Source organism: Bos indicus, chromosome 20 (assembly GCF_029378745.1).
Source record: "Bos indicus isolate NIAB-ARS_2022 breed Sahiwal x Tharparkar chromosome 20, NIAB-ARS_B.indTharparkar_mat_pri_1.0, whole genome shotgun sequence".
Taxonomy (NCBI): domain Eukaryota; kingdom Metazoa; phylum Chordata; class Mammalia; order Artiodactyla; family Bovidae; genus Bos; species Bos indicus.
The window spans coordinates 23,288,196-23,307,936 of NC_091779.1; the positions used below are offsets into that span (position 1 = coordinate 23,288,196).

The following is a 19,741-nucleotide window of genomic DNA, read 5'->3' on the forward strand; positions in this document are numbered from 1 at the left end:
CCTAAGTTCTATAATTTGGGGTCGAAGAGGGGGCACCACCATAAAAATATTTTTATTTAGTAAGCACTTACTAAATCCTAGCTAGGTGCTACGTGCTCTTATTTTCTCTCTCACACAACCACACACACTCTAATAAGATGCAATGCTAATGCAAAGCCAGGAATTAAAGTAAGAAACAAGGGAAAATATAGTAAAATATAGTAAATTTAGAAATACTTTTAAACCATCAATGTTATAATCCTAAATTTTTTAAAAAAGTAAATCTCTCAGGAATAAGATATTCACATTAGTTCTCCTGCTGTAAAAGCATTTTAGTACATAGCAGCTACTTCTAGGAAGAAAAAATTTACCTTTGAATTTCTTCTGGAAAAGTTGCACTGAACATAAGGGTCTGACGCTGTTCCTTTGATGGCATTCCTGGGCAGGAAATTAACTTTTTCATCTCTGGTCCAAAACCCATATCCAGCATGCGATCAGCTTCATCCAAAACTAAGTATTTGACTTGTCTGAGACCAATCTTTTAGGATATTTTCAAGGGTTAGAGCAAAGAATGCATACTAATTAGTATAGTAGTTGATATATTAAATGAAAATATTCTCATCAAGTCTAACTATTAATATATTCTCAAAGATGAAGATTAGAAATCAATGCATACAATGAAGAGACCACTGTTATGGATAGGTAATAGTATTAGTGTTCATTTCAGTTCTCAATTTTGTCTTATGTTATAAAACATTTCATAAAACTGAAAAAAAACCAAAACATTTAGATCAGTATTACACAATAGACCTTTCTGTAATTACTTAAAAATTCTATATCTTCACTATTAGCCAGTAGCCATATGCAGCTATTAAGCACTTGAAATGTAGTTAGCATGCCTGAAGAACAAATTTTTAATTTTATATCAGTTAAAATGTAAATATCCACATGTAGCTAGTGACTACTGTATTAGACAGCACATATCTAGACTACATTATCTGATAAAGTCAGGCTATTTCAATGTAAGAAATAAAATTTCTTAACAGCATGACATTATCAAATGGCCTATAACTGACAAATTTATTTCTAACTCCTTTAAACCCTTAATAAATCCCTGATTCTCTAATCACTCAGGAACAACTGGGAAACTTTTCTTACCTATCATGAATACTTAGTGCTAAAAACAGAAGCACATATTTGCAAAAAGAAAACGAGTGATTTTGTTACCCCATGGAAGATGGGAAACAAGGTGGGAATCAAGGTGAATTTCTCTGGATATTCTTAATAAGTAAAGAAAAATTCCTTTCTGCAAAAAGAGCATATTTTTAATAATCCCTTTAGAGAACAGTCTTTAAAAAGCAAAGCAGGGTCATGAAAGTGAACTGAAAATACTGATATAGAGATGTAATGATGTGGTATATGAATATTGAAAATAAATAGCCCTAAAATCTCTCTCCAAAGACAGAAACTTAACAATCCTGGATAATATGACTCTCACACTTAAAACAGGAGACAAAATTACTGATGCCACAAAGGTTTTCTTCCAGGAAAAAAAAATGAGTTCCTCAAGACATACATGAAACTAGAAAAAAGCATTGATTTCATTTTTCTCCCAGAGTAGTGGGTCTAGGATATGGATTCTGGAATCAGATCCAGATTCTAACCCTATCACTTACTAGAGCTAATTTAGAGATTAAAATAAATTACATAATCTCACTAAAAGTTTGTTTTCCCAAGTATAAAATGGAAAATACTATTTACTTATTTGTATTAAGATTTATATAAGAAAGCATTCAAGGAATCAGAAGGGAGCCTAATATACAAATGGTACTGTAATGAACATACATATCTTTACACAAGTTTCTCTCTTTCCCAAACAAAACAATTACTAGTCAATCTCACAACTTTGTTATCTGTCTAGAGCCTACCTTTTCTTTGCCTATGACATCCATCAGTCTCCCAGGAGTAGCACATAATATATTACAGCCTTGTACTATTTGTCGAATTGAATGCCCCAACTGGGTTCCCCCATATGTGACAACTGCTCTTACACAAGTCCTATTGACAATAAACATAAATGTCATTTTCTAGTTGCTTGAAAATTAGTCATTTGTTTTTAATGAGATGTAAAATGAAATACATAAAGAAAGAGCTAATACATTCAACATTTCTTTTACAGTTCTTCCCCGAAAGTTGAAAAGCTGCAGTAAAAAAAATATCTGCAACTTGTCTGATAGAGCTCTTCAAAAACAATGATAAACACAACCAACACCCACACAACGGGCCAACAACATGAACAAATGTTCATTAAAAATACAAATGGTTTTTAAACACTTTAAGTTCAATATTACTTTTAAAAGCAAAAAAGCAAAACAAATGAAGTCTAACAAAATCTTCCCTCAAGTGTGATAATGCCATGTTAAGCCAGTGTAGGGAAACTGGCACTCAGGGGGATAAACTGATATAATCCCTTTCACAATTTTAGTCTCTATTAAAATTTTAAAACTTATTTTCCCAATAAATTCATATATAGGATTTTCCCTCAGATATGTCCCCACAAATGGGTAAATATGACTGTGTAATATAATCACTGCTAACATGATTTTTAGTATCGAAAGACTGAAAACTATCTAATTGTCTAACAATAAAAAACAGAATTATAGGCCTTCCTTACAAAAGAACTAAGCATCTATAAAGAGGAGTACAGTTCTATGGTAAGTGTTAGCTCCAACATATACCATTTTTTTTAAAAGGGTGGCAACCAAGCTTAGTATGCTAAGATTTGTTGAGAGGAGAATTAAAGTGCATACATGTGCACCAGCTCTTTCTATACTTTTTCACATAAAACTGGTAATAGTGTGCAAACTTTAAAGAGGAGGATTAAAGATAGTTAGATACTTCTCAGTTTTTTGCCACAAAAATGTTCCAACAAATATCCACATACTAATACAATTTTGTGTACACATATTATCTGAAATACCATTATTGTTTAAAAAAAAAAAACTTTTATCTTTTACTTGATTTAAAAGCTCGAAGAGCAACACAGTACATGGGGCTAAGAAATAAAACACTGATATAAGCAATGTACATCTACTTCTTACAAAAGATCTGTCAAGCTTAACATTAAAAGAATTTTAATTTTTCTCCTCTAATTTCAAATTAACTGATTTATACAAAATAAAAGGTGAAGGTTCTAGATAGAAAGCTCTAAAGAATTGTACAGAAAAACACTAATATACCAACAGATAAATGGGTAGACAACAAATGGATAATTCACAGGAAAAATGTACAAAGCATTCAAAAAGGAGTTCAACCTCTCAATAACCAAATAAATGAAAACATGAAGATAGTTGTAGTGATTTTAAAATACGTACACAAAATCTTCAATACACCTTCCTTTAAATATAGATCCTAACTCCCCTCCTCCAAAGATGTGTGCAAGGCTGGCCTCATAGGTATACAACCTGTGCAGTCATACAGAGTCCTATGCTTAAAAAAGACCTGAGCCTGGTTTAATATTCTATTTGCTGCTTTAAAATTCATCATAATTTTTTTAACAAATAACCTTGTATTTTCATTTTGAGCTAGTTCTCGCAAATCATACAGTCCTGAGTATGAGCTAGACTTAGTGACCTGCTTAGTAATGAACAGAATACAGCAAAAGTGACTGCAACTATCTTAAAAAGTCACAGAAACCTCCTCCTTGCTCTTTCTCACTGACTCTTCAATCTAAGTGAAGCCAGCTGTCATTTCTTAGAGATGACCATTCTTACAGACAGATCCAATAAAGCCAGATGACTGTAATTCTAAATGACATCTTGTCTGCAACCTCATGAGATGCCAAGCCAGAAACACCCAGCTAAACTGTTCCTCAATTCCTAACCTTCAGAAACTGTACGATAATAATATGTATTGTTTTGAGCAACTAGGTTTTAAGGCAAGCAGCAACAGATAACTAATATAATACCAAATAGTGGCAAAGTGTATAGTGAAGTTAGCATTTTCAAATACTGCTGGTAGAATGCAAGCTTTAAAATAACTTCATATTCTTTAACATTAAATCTATTAAATCTACTCTAATAAAATACTTAAAACATAAAAGTAGAAAAAGTTTATAAGCAAGCTGTTCATTAAAGCAAGAACTGCTTTTATTTATAGTAGCCCCAAATTAGAAACAACTTAAATCTCCCAAATAGAGAAATAAAATACAAACACATGGACAATCTTACAGTCATTAAAAATTAGGTCTGATTGTTAAATAAGCAGTTATCCATTTTACTAAGTTATGTGTTAAAGAAACATTAACACATGGAAAATTATTAGGAATAGAAAATTATTAGGAACACCATAAACTCATTTTTAAACATATACTTAAAAACTACCAGAAAACACATGAATATGTCCACTGTCTTATCATTCTACTTCTATCATCATCTAATTTTTAATAAGCATTTTTAAAAATAGATTCTATAAATAAGATTATGAAAAAGTCAACTTCAGTCAAGTAACACCAAATTAAATTATAGGACTGCATTCTTCTTCATGTACTGAGTTCTTCCCAAAATAAATACAATAATTCTCTAAAGAAAAACTTGTTTGTGAGTGGCATTCCAGATGTACTTACCCAAAAGAAAATTTTCTGGCTTCCAAATAGATCTGATTGATCAACTCTCGAGTTGGTGCTACAATAATACACTCTGGTTCCTGCAGTTCTTTAAAACGACTGGCAGTTATTCCATCACGCATCATATGAGCCAAAATTGGCAAGAGAAAAGCTGCCTAGAAGTTAAATTGCATAACTTACAAATTTATAGGGCATCATCCTTTTCCCTATGGCAACCTATTCCTCATGTCTTTATATCCTTTAGCTTCTTCTTTCATCTTTTTGATAAATTTAAAATGACAAAGGGAAATAATTTTTATTTCAATGAGTTTCTAACATTTTGGTCATCATGTTCATATTATACAATATAAAATGTTTGATAAAGTTAATCTATCTTATGAAACTATCTTTTGTGCTTTAAAAAAAAAAACACAACCGAAGATTCTAAATAAACAAACATTAACTTATTTTGAGAGGTTAATGAGGAATGTAGCATTTATTCTAAATGATTCCTTTTGAGGTAGAAATAAAATCAGAATGCATGACAAAAGTGGTCCACAAAGCAGAACAAAAATTGGGAAAGCATTCATTTGGATTACTAGACGTATCACCCTTGTAAAAGTTACATATGGCAAGAGAAACTTTGTGCTACGGTTTTCTTATTAAATAAGACACTAAAATCTACCTCCAAAACCACATTTAAGTCACACATTAGCTGCTATATTGTACAGCTTATTTTCACTTATTTTCCTTTCACCTCTACTATGGAGGATTTTTAAGACTAATATAGTATGAGGTAAGACTATGATCCTGGAAATGACAATCTTTAATGTTCATCTCATGGAGCCCTATTTAATTCACAAATCTCACAGTTTATTCCTACGACCAACTTGGTCCCATCAGAGTTCTTTTAGCGTAACCAGAGGTCACTTCATACTAAGGACCAGGTACTGTACACAGACAACAACAATACATACAGCTATTTCTCATTCTCGACTCCAAAACTGTATAGCTATCACACTGTTGTTGTTAATCACTAAGTTGTGTCCAACTCTTTTTGACCCCATGAACTACAGTACGTCAGGCTGCTTTACTATCTCCCGGAGTTTGCTCAAACTCATGTCCATTGAGTTGGTGATGCCATCCAACCATCTCATCCTCTGTCGCCCCCTTCTCCTCCTGCCTTAATCTTTCCCAGCATCAGGGTCTTTTCCAATGAGGTGGCTCTTTGCATCAGGCAGCCAAAGTACTGGAGCTTCAGCATCAGTCCTTCAAGTGAATATTCAGGGCGAATTTCTTCTAGGATTGATTGCTTTGATCTCCGTGCTGTCCAAGGCACTCTCAAGAGCTTCCTCCAGCACCACAGTTTGAAAGCATCAATTCTTTGGCTTTCAGCCTTCTTTAAGGCTCTCACATCCATACATGACTATTGGAAAAACCTTAGCTTTGACTATAAGGACCTTTGTAAGCAAAGTGGTAAACTTCTGCTTTTTATTACGCTGTCTAGGTTTGTCATAGCTTTTCTTCCAAGGAGGAAGTATCTTTTAATTTTGTGGCTACAGTCACCATCCACAGTGATTTTGGAGCCCAAGAAAATAAAATCTGTCACTGTTTCCACTTTTTGTTTCCCATCTATTTGCCATGAAGTGATGGGGAAAACTTTACATTACATAAATTATTTTTTCCCTTGCTCTTATAATCAAAGGTCTTATAACCTTCGGTGCTTTGACTCTCAGTTGTTTTGTTTTTAATATTAAGTCCCACAGAAGGAGCTGAATACATTTAGAGATTAAACATCTATGAACTGCAAAACACTACTCTAGAAATAGTTAAAAATTCTTTCTTCAAAAGTACACAAACTTCGATAAAACCAGAAACCAGACGCAAAAACATGAGTATTTATGACAGTTCACTAAAATCATCTACTTGGGAAGAACCAAAGTTCAAAAAGTGACAGTTTGAATACTGGGCAAAATATAAGTAGGGAAGTGACTTACAGTCTTTCCAGAGCCCGTCTGAGCACAAGCCATCAAATCTCGTCCTGCTTGTATAATAGGAATACTGTATTTTTGCACAGGAGTAAGCTTAGTATAACCAGCTTTAGCAATGTTGTTATTCAGTGTCTGACAAAGATTAGCTTCTTCAAAAGTCTAAAAAAAATCAGGGGGCAGTGGTTAAATTCCATGTATCATACACTAGTCATTTCATAAACATATTCCATTTGAATTAGTTTCAAGTTGTTAATTCTACTTTATATAATACATATTCAAAAGTAATATCTAGAACCTTTATGCGATTACTTGATAGAATTAAGGAATATTCCATATAGACAATGGCTCTAAAAACTTGTTCAGCCCCCTTAAAACCTGTGAGATACAAATAACTCTGATCAATAAAAATGGTTCATTACCAACAGGGGATTCTGGGCTCCTCACTCCTTAGAAAATCACTCCCCTAAGATGCACTTTCTCACATACATAGAAAGCAGAAATATTGAATTTTCAGGAAAAGTATCCTTTTTAATAAATTTAAATCAAGTTTCCATCCTAGTTTGAGGAGGTGGGGAGGAAATATAGTACCCTCCCTTTCAACACAGCAATTAATTCTAATACAGATGTTAGATATGATTCTAAATTTCCAACCTAAGATATTGAATACTAAAGATGAAATTTTGTATTTTTTAATATCAACTTAAAGAAATGTACCAAATTTTTAAAAAACAAAGTTTGCCTCACAGGCATTACAGAAACAATTATTGCACTGACCAGAATTGCTGGTGGTGGATCATGTCCAGATACTTCTACAAGAATAGTATCGTATTTGTCAAAGTTTATGCCTGTTTGATAATGTGCAAAGATGGAGTCCTCATCTTCAGGTGGAGGAGGTGGTATGTAGGTCACTTTTGGTCCTTAGAATTTAAAATAAAATTTACATTATAAGGACTAGAATAAAAATTAAAGAGAAAACAGACAAAAACCAACAGACTCAAATTTAAAACAACATGCAAATTCCTGGGCTTCCCTGGTGGCTCACTGGTAAAGAATTCACCTGCCAAATGCAGGAAACACAAGTTCAATCCCTGCCCCAGGAAAATCTCACATGCCATAGAGCAACTAAGCCCATGTGCAACCTGTGCTCTAGAGCCCAGGAGCTGTAACTACTGAGCCTATGTATCACAACTACTGAAGCCCGTGCACCTTAGAGCCCATGCTCTGCAACAAGAAAAGCCACCACAATGAGAAGACCGCAACTAGAGAGGAGCCCTCACTCTCCGCAACTACAGAAAAGCCTGTGTAGCAACGAAGACCCAGCACAGCCAAAAGTAAATAAATAAAATTACAAAAAAATTCCCAATGTTTACCATTAAAGTTTTTACTTCAAACTTTTTAAAGTTATCTCTTTAAATAGTCTGCATTTGTATTAAAATGTAATATACATTTATGTGGATCACACAAAAATTAATATACCTTGAGTGTCACCACTTTCTCCTCCTTCAGCTTCTGACTTCCAAGAATCTTAAAAAGAATCAAACCAAAAAAAGACAAATGTTTTTTAAAATTGAGGGGTAAAACAATACTCACTATAAAAATTAAATACCTTATCTGAAGTAAAACTCACTCTTTCCAGAGCCTGTAATTACTTCTTCATTTAAACCTTTGTAACCACCTATTAAAAGAAATACAGTGACAGTCAGTCAATATACAAGACTATGTATATCTTTATTTTTGTTGCTTGTCTTCAAAAAGAAAAAGTTCTAAACATGGATGGTCCCTTCAAACAAATAATATTTGAGACAATTAAGATAAATAGAATCCTGAATATTTTAAGTTCCCTTAGCATTCAAAATGCTGACTTTATGCAGGTTACAATGTTATAACATATTAGTATCTTCTTTTTTAAGCTGTTATGTCTCTTTCCTATTCCTATATTCCTCAACAAAGGAATATATTTTCTAACAGGAACTAAAAGACCATCTCTGTTGAGATGTCCCCACTATAACCTATAGGTTCTATGATTTGCTAGGACTTAGAATACAGTCATAACTACGGCTGTGACTTATTACATAGAAAAGATATGGAGCAAAATAAGCAAAGGAAAAAAAGGGTATGGGGAAAAGGCCAGAGAAGACAAGGTACAAGATTTCAAGAGTCACTCCCACTGGTGTCATACGGGACAACTTGTGACAACATGCTGAAAATGTTTACCAGAGTAATCAATTAGAGATTCAATATCCAGGGTTCTTATGAGGGGCTGATAAAGCAGGCAGGCACCTTCTGCCTGGCATGTACCAAATGTCCCAACTCCCAGAAGAAAAGTGGGTATTCATTATAAACCACATTGTTTTACAAACCATTTAGGCACAGTGGACCACTCTGTGGGGTTAAGGGTGTTGAGACCCCTCCCAAAATCCAAGTTCCCAGAAGTCAGGGAAGGGTCTCGTAAGAAGGACTTTCCAAGAAGAGCAGTCAGGCCTATCATGTTAACTCTTTTCCACATGCTACCCTTCTGGTTTCTAGACAAGGAGTCATTGATTGTGCCATTTTCAGATACTATCACAAAAAGAATAAGGACTGCATTAGATTTGAAAGGCTAACATATAGCATTTTTATATGTGTACTCTCTAATTTTCTTATCCTGTATGTCCATAGGTCTTCAAACCCCTTTTCAAACAAGATCTAATAATTTGTATAAAATATGGTTTAGCCATTAATAATCTTTTTCTGCACCGAAGAAACCAAGAATTTGAAGGACTGAAGCAGGGAAAAGTGGTTCAAGGGAGTTGCCACTATGAATGCTCTCAGACTAATAATGATCTCAGAATTTTTCAGAGATATTAAACAAGCTTTATTGTTTTACTAGTCTGGAAAATATTTTAACTTTTATATGAAATTTAAGCATTTTTAACTCTGAGATTTTTTTAATAGTATAAAATTATCTATACTGAATTTTTTTTACCCCCTATACCAAGCTAATTATCTCATAATAAGGAAGATTATTTTAATATAAGAATCTGTAAACACAGATTACATCTCCGTCTTTAACATTTGCATGGTAACTCCTATTTTATGGTTATACTATTTATTAAACAGTTATTTATTGATGAATTTTAGGTGATTTTCAGTTTTCACTTATTATAAATGAAGCTTCAGTGAACATCCTTTTATATTTATTAAGCATATATACCTACAGTATATAATGGAATTGCTGGATTAAAGAGTAGTAGTAAACAACTGGCTTCCCCTGGAGAAAGAAATGGCAACCCACTCCAGTATTCTTGCTTGGAAAATCCCATGGACAGACGAGCATGGTGGGCTATAGTCCACAGGGTTGCAAGAGTCAGACACAACATAGCAACTAAACAACAAAAGAACAACTTCTCCAAACTAGCCGTGCAAATGTATACTCCTCGAAGTGTGTATAAAAGCAGCAACAGTTACCTTTAACTTCAAAAATTAAACTTGGACTACAGTCATTTTAACCACTTACAGGTAAACCAAATAAGAACTCACCTCGTCCACTTCCACCACCACTTCTGCTTTGGAAAGTGTCACCATTACCTGTAAGGCATTGTTTCACAGAATATTCAGAGAAAACACAGCTCCTCTTCAAGCACATAAAACATATAGCTATTTCTGAGAAATCTGAGTAATTTCTCAGGATTCCTAGACCCTTAATCCACCCATCTCCTAATTCTATATTTAACTAAAATCTTTTTCTCGTTTGAACATTTTGTTTAAACACTTCATTTTTTAGGGCAATTTCAGGTTCACAGAAACATTAAAGGGAAAATACAGAGACTTCCCAGATATTTCCAGCCCTAACACCTGCATATTCCCCCCCTCCCCATAATCAACATTCCCCACAAGAGAGGTATTTTGTTACAGCTGATAAACCTATACTGGCACAACATAATCACCCAAAGTCCACGGTTTACATTACAGCTCATTCATGGTACTGCACAGTGTTTTTTATGTTTGCAAAAGTATATCATGGCATGTCTCCATCATTACAATATCATACAAAGTAACTTCACTACCCTAGAAATTCTCAATGCTCTGTCTGTTCATCCCTTCCCTGAACCCCTAGCAACCACTCTTTTTTTTTCACCCCTCTTCTTACAGTTTTGCCTTTTCCAGAATGTCATACAGAGCTGGAATCATATAGTATATGGTCTTTTCAGATTGGCTTCTTTCACACAGTAGCACATATTTAGAGTTTCCCCAGTGGCTCAGCAGTAAAGAATCTGCCTGCAATGCAGGAGTCACAGGAGACGCAGGTTCAATCCCTGGGTTGGCAAGATCCCCTGGAGGAGGGCATGACAACCGACTATAGTATTCCTGCCTAGAGAATCCCATGGACAGAGGAGTCTGGTGAGCTACAGTCCATGGGGTTGCAAAGAATCTGACACAACTGAAGTGACTTAGCATGCACACAGTACACATTTAAGGCTCCTCCATGTCTTTTCAGGCTTGATAGCTCATTTCTTTTTAATACTACAGTTCATTTAACTACTTTTAAACATTTTCATTAACAGAATGCTTTTTTTTTTTTCACTTTCTCCTCAAATCCCCTCAGAATCCTTTCTTTGAAACCAAAGGAAACTTCATTTTCCTTCTTCTAACCAAAAGTATAATTTATATTTCAAATTAACTGGTAGATAAGAAAGAAGGAATAATTCACAGAGCACAAATTTTATGAGGGAGGGAAAACTGTCCACGTTCTTTTTCCCTACAAATCTAAAAAGCAGAGATAATCATGAGCCAATCTAATATACTTAAAAATATATATTAGGTTCAATAATCCTAGAGCTAGAAGCAAATGTAAATGATTCACATTCAGTAATAAATTCTATTTCTCACCTGCACCACTTAATGCTGATCTTCTAGAACCAAAAATGCCACCAGAGCGCTGGGTCCCCTCATCTTGTTCATAATCACTATCTAGATTTCCAGATAAAAATTTAGATTATGTTACCTTTTAAAACTTTTAAATCATGGAGTAAACAGAAAAAAATCAATTTATGGTACCAGAAATTAAAAAGATGCAAGATAAAATAATTTAAATTTAACAGGAATCATAGTATTTTTGAAGTATCACACAGAAGGATTTTTCCATAAATTATTTCCTTCTATTACAAATTACTTTCTCAAAATTTTATTAAAATTATCTTATAAAAGTAGTCAGAGCTAATACTACACCAAAATATGATATAGGCAAATTAAATTACCTTTGAAAAACAGCACTGTTACTGTCCCTCAAAATTTCACATTACATAATCTTACTGCTTATTCTCCAGAATAGCATCCCTTGGTACCCACTGCACTCAAATCAAACTTTATCAGTCTTAAACAGCAACCCTCTGGATCTCTTCACTTTTAAAAAAGTGACAATTCACTAATCTGCTACACATCTATTAAATTATTAAATCATTTATGTTTTTAGTTTCACTATTCTGTTCTCCTCTGTTAAGAGAGATATGCATTCCAAAAGTGACCTCAGGAGACAATATCTTAGCACCAAGGAAAGATGACTGGAAAAATTTAGGTAGAAATCACACTGGTATAAGAAGGTATAATGGGAGGCTGAGTCATCAGAATGCCACTTATTTGTAAGGTCAGCCATCTTTATCAAAGCTCTGAAATGCTTCACAGCATGTAATATTAAAGAACTGCATCACACAAACTGTTAGAAAGATTCACATATTCTCATTTAATCTCTAAGGAATTACATGTGTTTACAAAATAATATTTTACATAGCGTAAGTGATTATGTACCAGCCACTATACTAAACCATCTCCATATAGTCATAACAATCTTATATGTGATAGGTATTATTTTTAATCATTTCTTTAATAAATGAAGGACACTATTTGCAATCCACTACTAACTTGGACTTCCTCGACCAAATCCTCCACGGCAACCTCGGAAACTACCTCTTCCACCTCTTCTGGACGATCCTAAAGCTTCTGAATCATTTCCGTCTTGATAACCTATAATATTAAAACACAAACACACAAACGACACAAAAACCAACAAAGAAATCTTGGGGACACGGTGGCCAAGTTAATTTAAGCCTTGCATAATTCAATGACTTTAATATTTTAAGCCATCAACAGATAGTTACTAAAGAGAAATGCTGTATTTGACCTATAAATGCTCAACTTTACCAGTAAATAGATAAAAGGTATTATTTTTTTTAAAAAAATCCACTATTTGCTTTGCGAACAAAACCTAAAAATGACTAAAAAGAAAAAGTGACACCTATAAACACTGTGGTGTTAGAGAAGACTCTTTAGAGTCCCTTGGACTGCAAGGAGATCAAACCAGTCAATCCTAAAGCAAATAACTCCTGACTATTCATTGGAAGGACTGATGCTGAAGCTGAAACTCCAATACTTTGGCCACCTGATGTGAAGAACTGATTTGTTGGAAAAGACCCTGATGCTGGGGAAGATTGAAGGTGGGAGGAGAAGGGGACGACAGAGGATGAGATGGTTGGATGGCATCACCAATTCAATGGACATGAGTTTGAACAAGCTATGGGTGTTGGTGATGGACAGGGAAGCCTGGTGTGCTGCAGTCTGCAGGGTCGCAGAGAGCCTGAGTGACTCAACTGAACTGAACTGAATGTCCTAAAAATATCAGTTAAGTCTAACTGTTCTAATACGTCATTCAGGATCTCTGTTGCCTTACTGATTTTCTATCTGGAAGATCTGTATATACAAATGACCAATATACACATGGAGAGCTGCTCAACATCACAGTCATCAGGAAATGCAAATCAAAATCACAATGATACAAGGATATGTTGTGCAATACAGAGGATACAGCCAACATTTCATAATAACTATAAGTGGAGTATGAATCACTATGTTTTGATACCTGTAATTTACAAAATATTATACATCAACTATATGTCAATTATAAAAAATCATAATGAGATACCACTTTATATCCATTAGAATGACTATAGTCAAAAAGACAAACACTAACAAGTGTCACCAAAAGAAATGTACTTGAATGTTCAGAGCAGTAGTTTCAGAACAGTCCAAAACTGTACAAAATCCAAGTACACATCATTAGCAGAACAGGAGAACAAAAGAACACTATATAGCAATAATGATCTTCAACTGCAACCAACAATAAGACAATCTCACAATTAAGAAGCTAACCACAAAAATATTATATACTATGTGATTCCATTTATATTAAATACAAAATTTTTTTTAATTTATGCTACTAGAAGTCCGAATAGAGATTAACTGGAAGGGCAGTGCTAATGACTAAAAATGAGCATGAAAGGGGTTTTTGAGGATCTAGTAGTTTCTACTCCTGATCTGCGTGCTTGGGAAAACACAGAACCCAGGTGTTTTCAGTTACTGAAAAGTCACTGAGCTGTATACATTTATGACATATGCACCAACCTGTTCCTGTATGACATCATACTTCAACATAAACTTAGATACGGTTCTATTTACACACACATCTGTATTTACTGAGTGACCACCGTGTCACACACAAGTTTTCTACCTTCAAATGTATACATCTAAAGAAAATAGCAATCAGGGACACCCTACTAGACAACCTACACTAGTCAATAAGCCAGGATCAAGCACAAAGAGCTGCAACTGGCTTTTCATTGCTGCACTTAAATATGAATTAAAATGATTTAAAGAAAACTGAATAGTAAGAAAGATAGCCACTGTTCTGCAGAAAACCAAAAGAGCTATGTTTTAGGAACATTAGTGTCAAAACTCCTTGTTGGGGAAGGAGAGCAATGTTAAAAGACGAGTCTATTTCTTAACTAAATGTCTGCCCCATCATTGCAGGGCCCCCTACAATTGCCATTAAAGACTCAGCTTATGCAGAAAGTGAAGAGGAACTAAAAAGCCTCTTGATGAAAGTGAAAGAGGAGAGTGAAAAAGTTGGCTTAAAGCTCAACATTCAGAAAACAAAGATCATGGCATCTGGTCCCATCACTTCATGGGAAATAGATGGGGAAACAGTGGAAACAGTGGCAGACTTTATTTTTCTGGGCTCCAAAATCACTGCAGATGGTGATTGCAGCTGTGAAATTAAAAGACGCTTACTCCTTGGAAGGAAAGTTATGACCAACCTAGATAGCATACTGAAAAGCAGAGACATTACTTTGCCAACAAAGGTCCATATAGTCAAGGCTATGGTTTTTCCAGTGGTCATATATGGATGTGAGAGTTGGACTGTGAAGAAAGCTGAGCGCCGAAGAATTGATGCTTTTGAACTGTGGTGTTGGAAAAGACTCTTGAGAGTCCCTTGGACTGCAAGGAGATCCAACTAGTCCATTCTAAAGGAGGTCAGTCCTGGGTGTTCTTTGGAAGGAATGATGCTAAAGCTGAAACTCCAGTACTTTGGCCACCTCATGCGAAGAGCTGACTCATTGGAAAAGACTGTGATGCTGGGAGGGATTGGGGGCAGGAGGAGAAGGGGACAACAGAGGATGAGATGGTTGGATGGCATCACCGACTCGATGGACGTGAGTTCGAATGAACTCCAGGAGTCGGTGATGGACAGGGAGGCCTGGCATGCTGCAATTCATGGGGTCGCAAAGAGTCAGACACAACTGAGCGACTGAACTGATTCACCACCAAATTCCTACCCACCGCCCCTCACAACTCATCCAAGGCTATAGTGAAATCCACAGCAAGTCTCAGCTTCACTAGGAAGGCCTGCTATTCAATGATCTATTCAATGAGCCAATCATCTAATAGGCAAGGGAAAACAATATCTCCAAGTTGCAGCAAAAACTATGATGTATCTAGTGCAGCTCCAAACACTAAAGTTCTATCATAAATATATTTGCGCACTTGTAGCAATTTTATAAGTTCACTGTGGTTTTTCGTGGATATTGTTGCTATTTTAACATGTCTGCCTATAGATAATCCAGAACTGAGCACTATAATTTTTATACCATCTCACCTCAAGCAGAGGCAGGATTAGCAAGTATGGTAATTAATCTACAACTTCTCCCTTCCCCCATATCTCCAATGTTCCTACTCAGAGACAAAGACATCCCAGTTTATCTATACTGTGAATGACCAAGATTCACACAGTCCCACCTTTTGTCGTTCATAGAACACTCTGGAGGTCTTAGGAAAAGACAAATCGAGTGACATCAGAAAGCAGAAGGAGAGACACCTACTGAATATTAACTCAAATATTAACAGCATAAAGGATATGCCAAAGTATTTTTCTTGAAAGGTTTTCACCACCAGAATTTTTCTTTCGGCTCTTCCAAAATCAATTTTTCAGTTTAATTTCTGTCTTAAGTACAAGTTGTTCCAAAACATGGTCCTTACCGCCTCTCTTGGAAAACCCTCTGTTCCGTGTTTGATTATCTTCACAGTCAATACTAGATTCTTGAATAAAAATTTAACATGTGAATAGCATCTAAATAATTATTGCAGTATTTATATTACTGTAGTATCTAAATAGTACTATCACAAGAGAAATTACTGAGAAAAAATATATTCATAAGCTAACATATGAACAAAATTTTAAATTTTAAAATCACCATAACAACAAAATACAAACACATTATTCAGTCAATTCTTTTTAAAAATCACCTAATATACCTAAATACTAAATGTTAAGCATGTTATCTGTCAAGTTCTGAGCACAGCCAAAAAATAAGAATTTCATAAATGTCACGAAACAGTTTCAGAAATATCTGAACAGTTGAGTAGTCAAACGGATCTCAGAAATGCATAACTATTGTATTTATAATGTCATCATTAATCTGTAAATTGTCTTTCTTAAACCTGAGGCATTATAGTGTTTTTTTAATATATGCAAACTTTTCCCTATCCATCCTAATGGAAGCATTTGGGGACATCCCGGCTTTCTGTCCTTAGTGACATTATTAAGTAACATTACCAGAGTTTATACATAGTAGTATGAGGATCACTACACTGAAGGATGACTAAAAATTATCAGGAAAGTTGGTTAAAAATAAATTATCAGAACCCACCCTAGAGAGATTCATTTTGAATGTGCAGAGTGATATCCAGGAATGAACAATTTTTCTAAATTAAAAAATTATACCTTATTGATATAACTTTCAGTAATAACTTTAAGCTTTCTAGAAGATTCCAGTAAACCCATATTTAGAAAATACCAAGATGGTTTCAAGGAATCTTTGTACATATCACTAACATTTAGTGCCAGAGAACTAGGTCCCAGTGATGACATATGTGGCTCGACAGATTAAAAGCTATCAGTTGTTTATGTACAAAAGTACTAATCTACTCAATTAATATTGATTTATAATAAACAATGACCCACAGCTCTTGCTGCAGGCTCCTATTTGAGCTGACATCAACAATTGACAATATTCCTAAAGAGTCATTTAACATCAAGACAACCTTCTCAGAAGCAAAGATTTCATACAAGGGGGTTGAAGAGGAAAGAAAGAATTCTGGAAAGATTCTTAGAATAATCTGGAATAATGGAATTATTATTTGATGATATAATAATTCATCATCATCTGGAATAATGATGATGGTAGCTAACATTTATTGTCATATATGAAAGAAAACCCACCTCACATAACCTTTGGCCAACTGTTCTCCTCAAACAAACTTACAGTTATTTTGACCACACTGGGAATTAAAATAGGCTAATGACATTAGGAGAAACTGGGTGAGGAGTACAATTACATTAGAGGCAAGCTGAAGGAAATCTTCTGTACTATTTTTGAAACTTCTTGAGTCAAATGATTTCAAAATAAAAAGTTATTAAAAAATAATCTCTGTAGAGTTAAAAATAAAGTTAAGCACAAACAAAAATGAGATAATGATCCCAAGATCAGTTATAATCTACTAATTATAGAAAAATAATGTAATAATAACACATAAAACAGTATCCATCTGACACTCTTCTAAATGAATTCTATTTTAACTTTTTAAATCCTCACAAAAACCTTATGAGGTGGGTATTATCCTCAATTTATAAACAGAAAAAAAGAAATACAAAGTTAAACATGCTTTTTTAAAATAATACAACTGACAGGAAGAGAAGGATCTGGGTCTCAAATCCCGGGTGTCTGATTCCAAAATCTGAGCTCCTTATTACTATACTGGACCAGCTAAGGGACACAAGATACGGGAAAAATAACCACAAAATACACTATACATCTGTGTGCAGAGAAGTTATAAAGACTCCATAGATCAGTGGTTACCAAATGAAAGAGGCATCAGAGTCAGCAGGGAGGCTTTTAAATACAGGATCCAGGGCCTCACTCAAATCTCAATCAGGTTCTCTTGGGAAAGTATTATTAATTATTGTAGTCTATCTTCTGCTAACAATACTCTACTCTCACCATTTTCTGTATTCCTCCAAACCAGAGTGTCAGTACCTTCAAACCACATAAATGTCTTTGATTTTAGCAGTGATCCAGTCTCAGGAATCCTTTTCCACTGTAAATACTTATTTGAGTCTGAATAAGTACCTACATGCCCCAAATTGTATTTATATATAAAGTGAAATTTTGTTTCCTGACTTGTTCTACTATCCTCTTTTTCTTAAGGTAACACAGCATTCAAAAGTTGTACTTCATAGATTAGTTAAGATAGATGACAACAGCCCAGATTAGGAAGGCTGAATTCTTGGTTAAGGCTCTGCCTATACTGCTTTGGTCACAAAGAGTCGGACACAATTGAGCAACTGAACTGAACTGATACTGCTTTGGGGCTTCCGTGGTGGTTCAGCTGGTAAAGAATCCGCCTGCAATAAGGGAGACCTAGGTTGGAAAGATCCTATGGAGAAGGGAATGGCTACCCACTCCAGTATTCTGGCCGGAAGAATTCATGGATGAAGCACAAGCTGGAATCAAGACAGCTGGGAGAAAAATCAATAACCTTGCATATGCAGATGAAGCCACCCTTATGGCAGAAAGCCGAGAGGAACTCAAGAGCCTATTATTGAAAGTGAAAGAGAGTGAAAAAGCTGGCCTAAAACTCAACTTTCAAAAAATGAAGATCATGGTATCTGGTCCCATCACTTCATGGCAAATAGATGGGGAAACAATGGAAACAGTGACAAACTTTATTTTCTTGGGCTCTAAAATCACTGCAGATGGTGACTTCAGCCATGAAATTAAAAGACACTTACTCCTTGGAAGAAAAGCTATGACCAAGCTAGACAGCATATTAAAAAGCAGAGACATTACCTTGCTGACAAAGGTCCATCTAGTCAAAGCTACGGTTTCTCCATTAGTCATGTATGAATATGAGTTGGACCATAAATAAAGCTGAGTGCACCAAAGAATTGATGCTTTTGAACTGTGGTATTGGAGAAGACTCTTGAGAGTCCCTTGGACTGCAAGGAGACCAAACTAGTCAATCCTAAAGGAAGTCAGTTCTGAATGTTCATTGGAAGGACTGATGCTGAAGCTCCAATACTTTGGCCACCTGATGCAAAGAACTGACTCAGTAGAAAAGACCCTGATGCTGAGAAAGATTGAAGGCAGGAGGAGAAGGGGACGACAGAGGATGAGATGGTTGGATGGCATCACTGACTGGATGGAAATGAGTTTTAGCAAGCTCTGGGAGTTGGTGATGGACAGGGAAGCCCAGCATGCTGCAGTGCATGGGGTCACAAAGAGCCAGACACGACTGAGCGACTGAACTGACTGATAGTTGCTTTATAAAACTGTGTTTAAATAAATCAGAGCTGGAACAGATTAAAATACTTAATTATATTTTCCCCTTAACATGTATTCTAGACACTAAATTCTTAAGTCACTACAAAAAACAGTGAACTTACCTCTCCAGAAACCAGAGCTATCACCTTCTTCAAACTTGTTATTTGAAAAACCTACACAAAACATAAAATTAAACTCGCAAATTTCTGAAAACAATTACCTAAATCAAATGACCAAAAACCAATTTCTTCTGCAGAAGAAAGAGAAACAGAGAAACACACACCTTACAGGGACTGACAGTTATGATGTCCCTTTAAAACTGTATAAATCACATACAACTATATATATAAATAGTGATGAGTGCATATGCATTGTATGCCAACTTCTGCCTTGTGTCAGTTTAAGATTAAAATACCAGCCAATCTTATATAACCTAAAATGTTACATATTCCTCCATATGTACATGAGTGAAACATGGG

The 19,741-nt window shown here is 35.0% G+C and overlaps 1 protein-coding gene across 4 annotated transcripts in view; it reads right to left on the reverse strand.

The window, feature by feature from the left end:
- DDX4 (DEAD-box helicase 4) overlaps positions 1–19,741 on the reverse strand; it is a 66,375-nt gene that overhangs the window by 15,449 nt on the left and 31,185 nt on the right. For 3 of the 4 annotated variants that reach the window (XM_070774666.1, XM_070774663.1, XM_070774664.1), the window contains 12 exons: positions 19,385–19,435; positions 15,919–15,978; positions 12,472–12,573; positions 11,443–11,523; positions 10,093–10,140; positions 8,201–8,248; positions 8,050–8,097; positions 7,348–7,490; positions 6,580–6,732; positions 4,604–4,758; positions 1,908–2,037; positions 351–517 (listed from right to left, as the gene is read on the reverse strand). In XM_070774666.1, coding sequence (XP_070630767.1) covers positions 351–517; positions 1,908–2,037; positions 4,604–4,758; positions 6,580–6,732; positions 7,348–7,490; positions 8,050–8,097; positions 8,201–8,248; positions 10,093–10,140; positions 11,443–11,523; positions 12,472–12,573; positions 15,919–15,978; positions 19,385–19,435 — 1,186 coding nt within the window. The remainder of the gene's footprint in view (positions 1–350; positions 518–1,907; positions 2,038–4,603; positions 4,759–6,579; positions 6,733–7,347; positions 7,491–8,049; positions 8,098–8,200; positions 8,249–10,092; positions 10,141–11,442; positions 11,524–12,471; positions 12,574–15,918; positions 15,979–19,384; positions 19,436–19,741) is intronic. The other variant, XM_070774665.1, reaches the window with a different exon arrangement.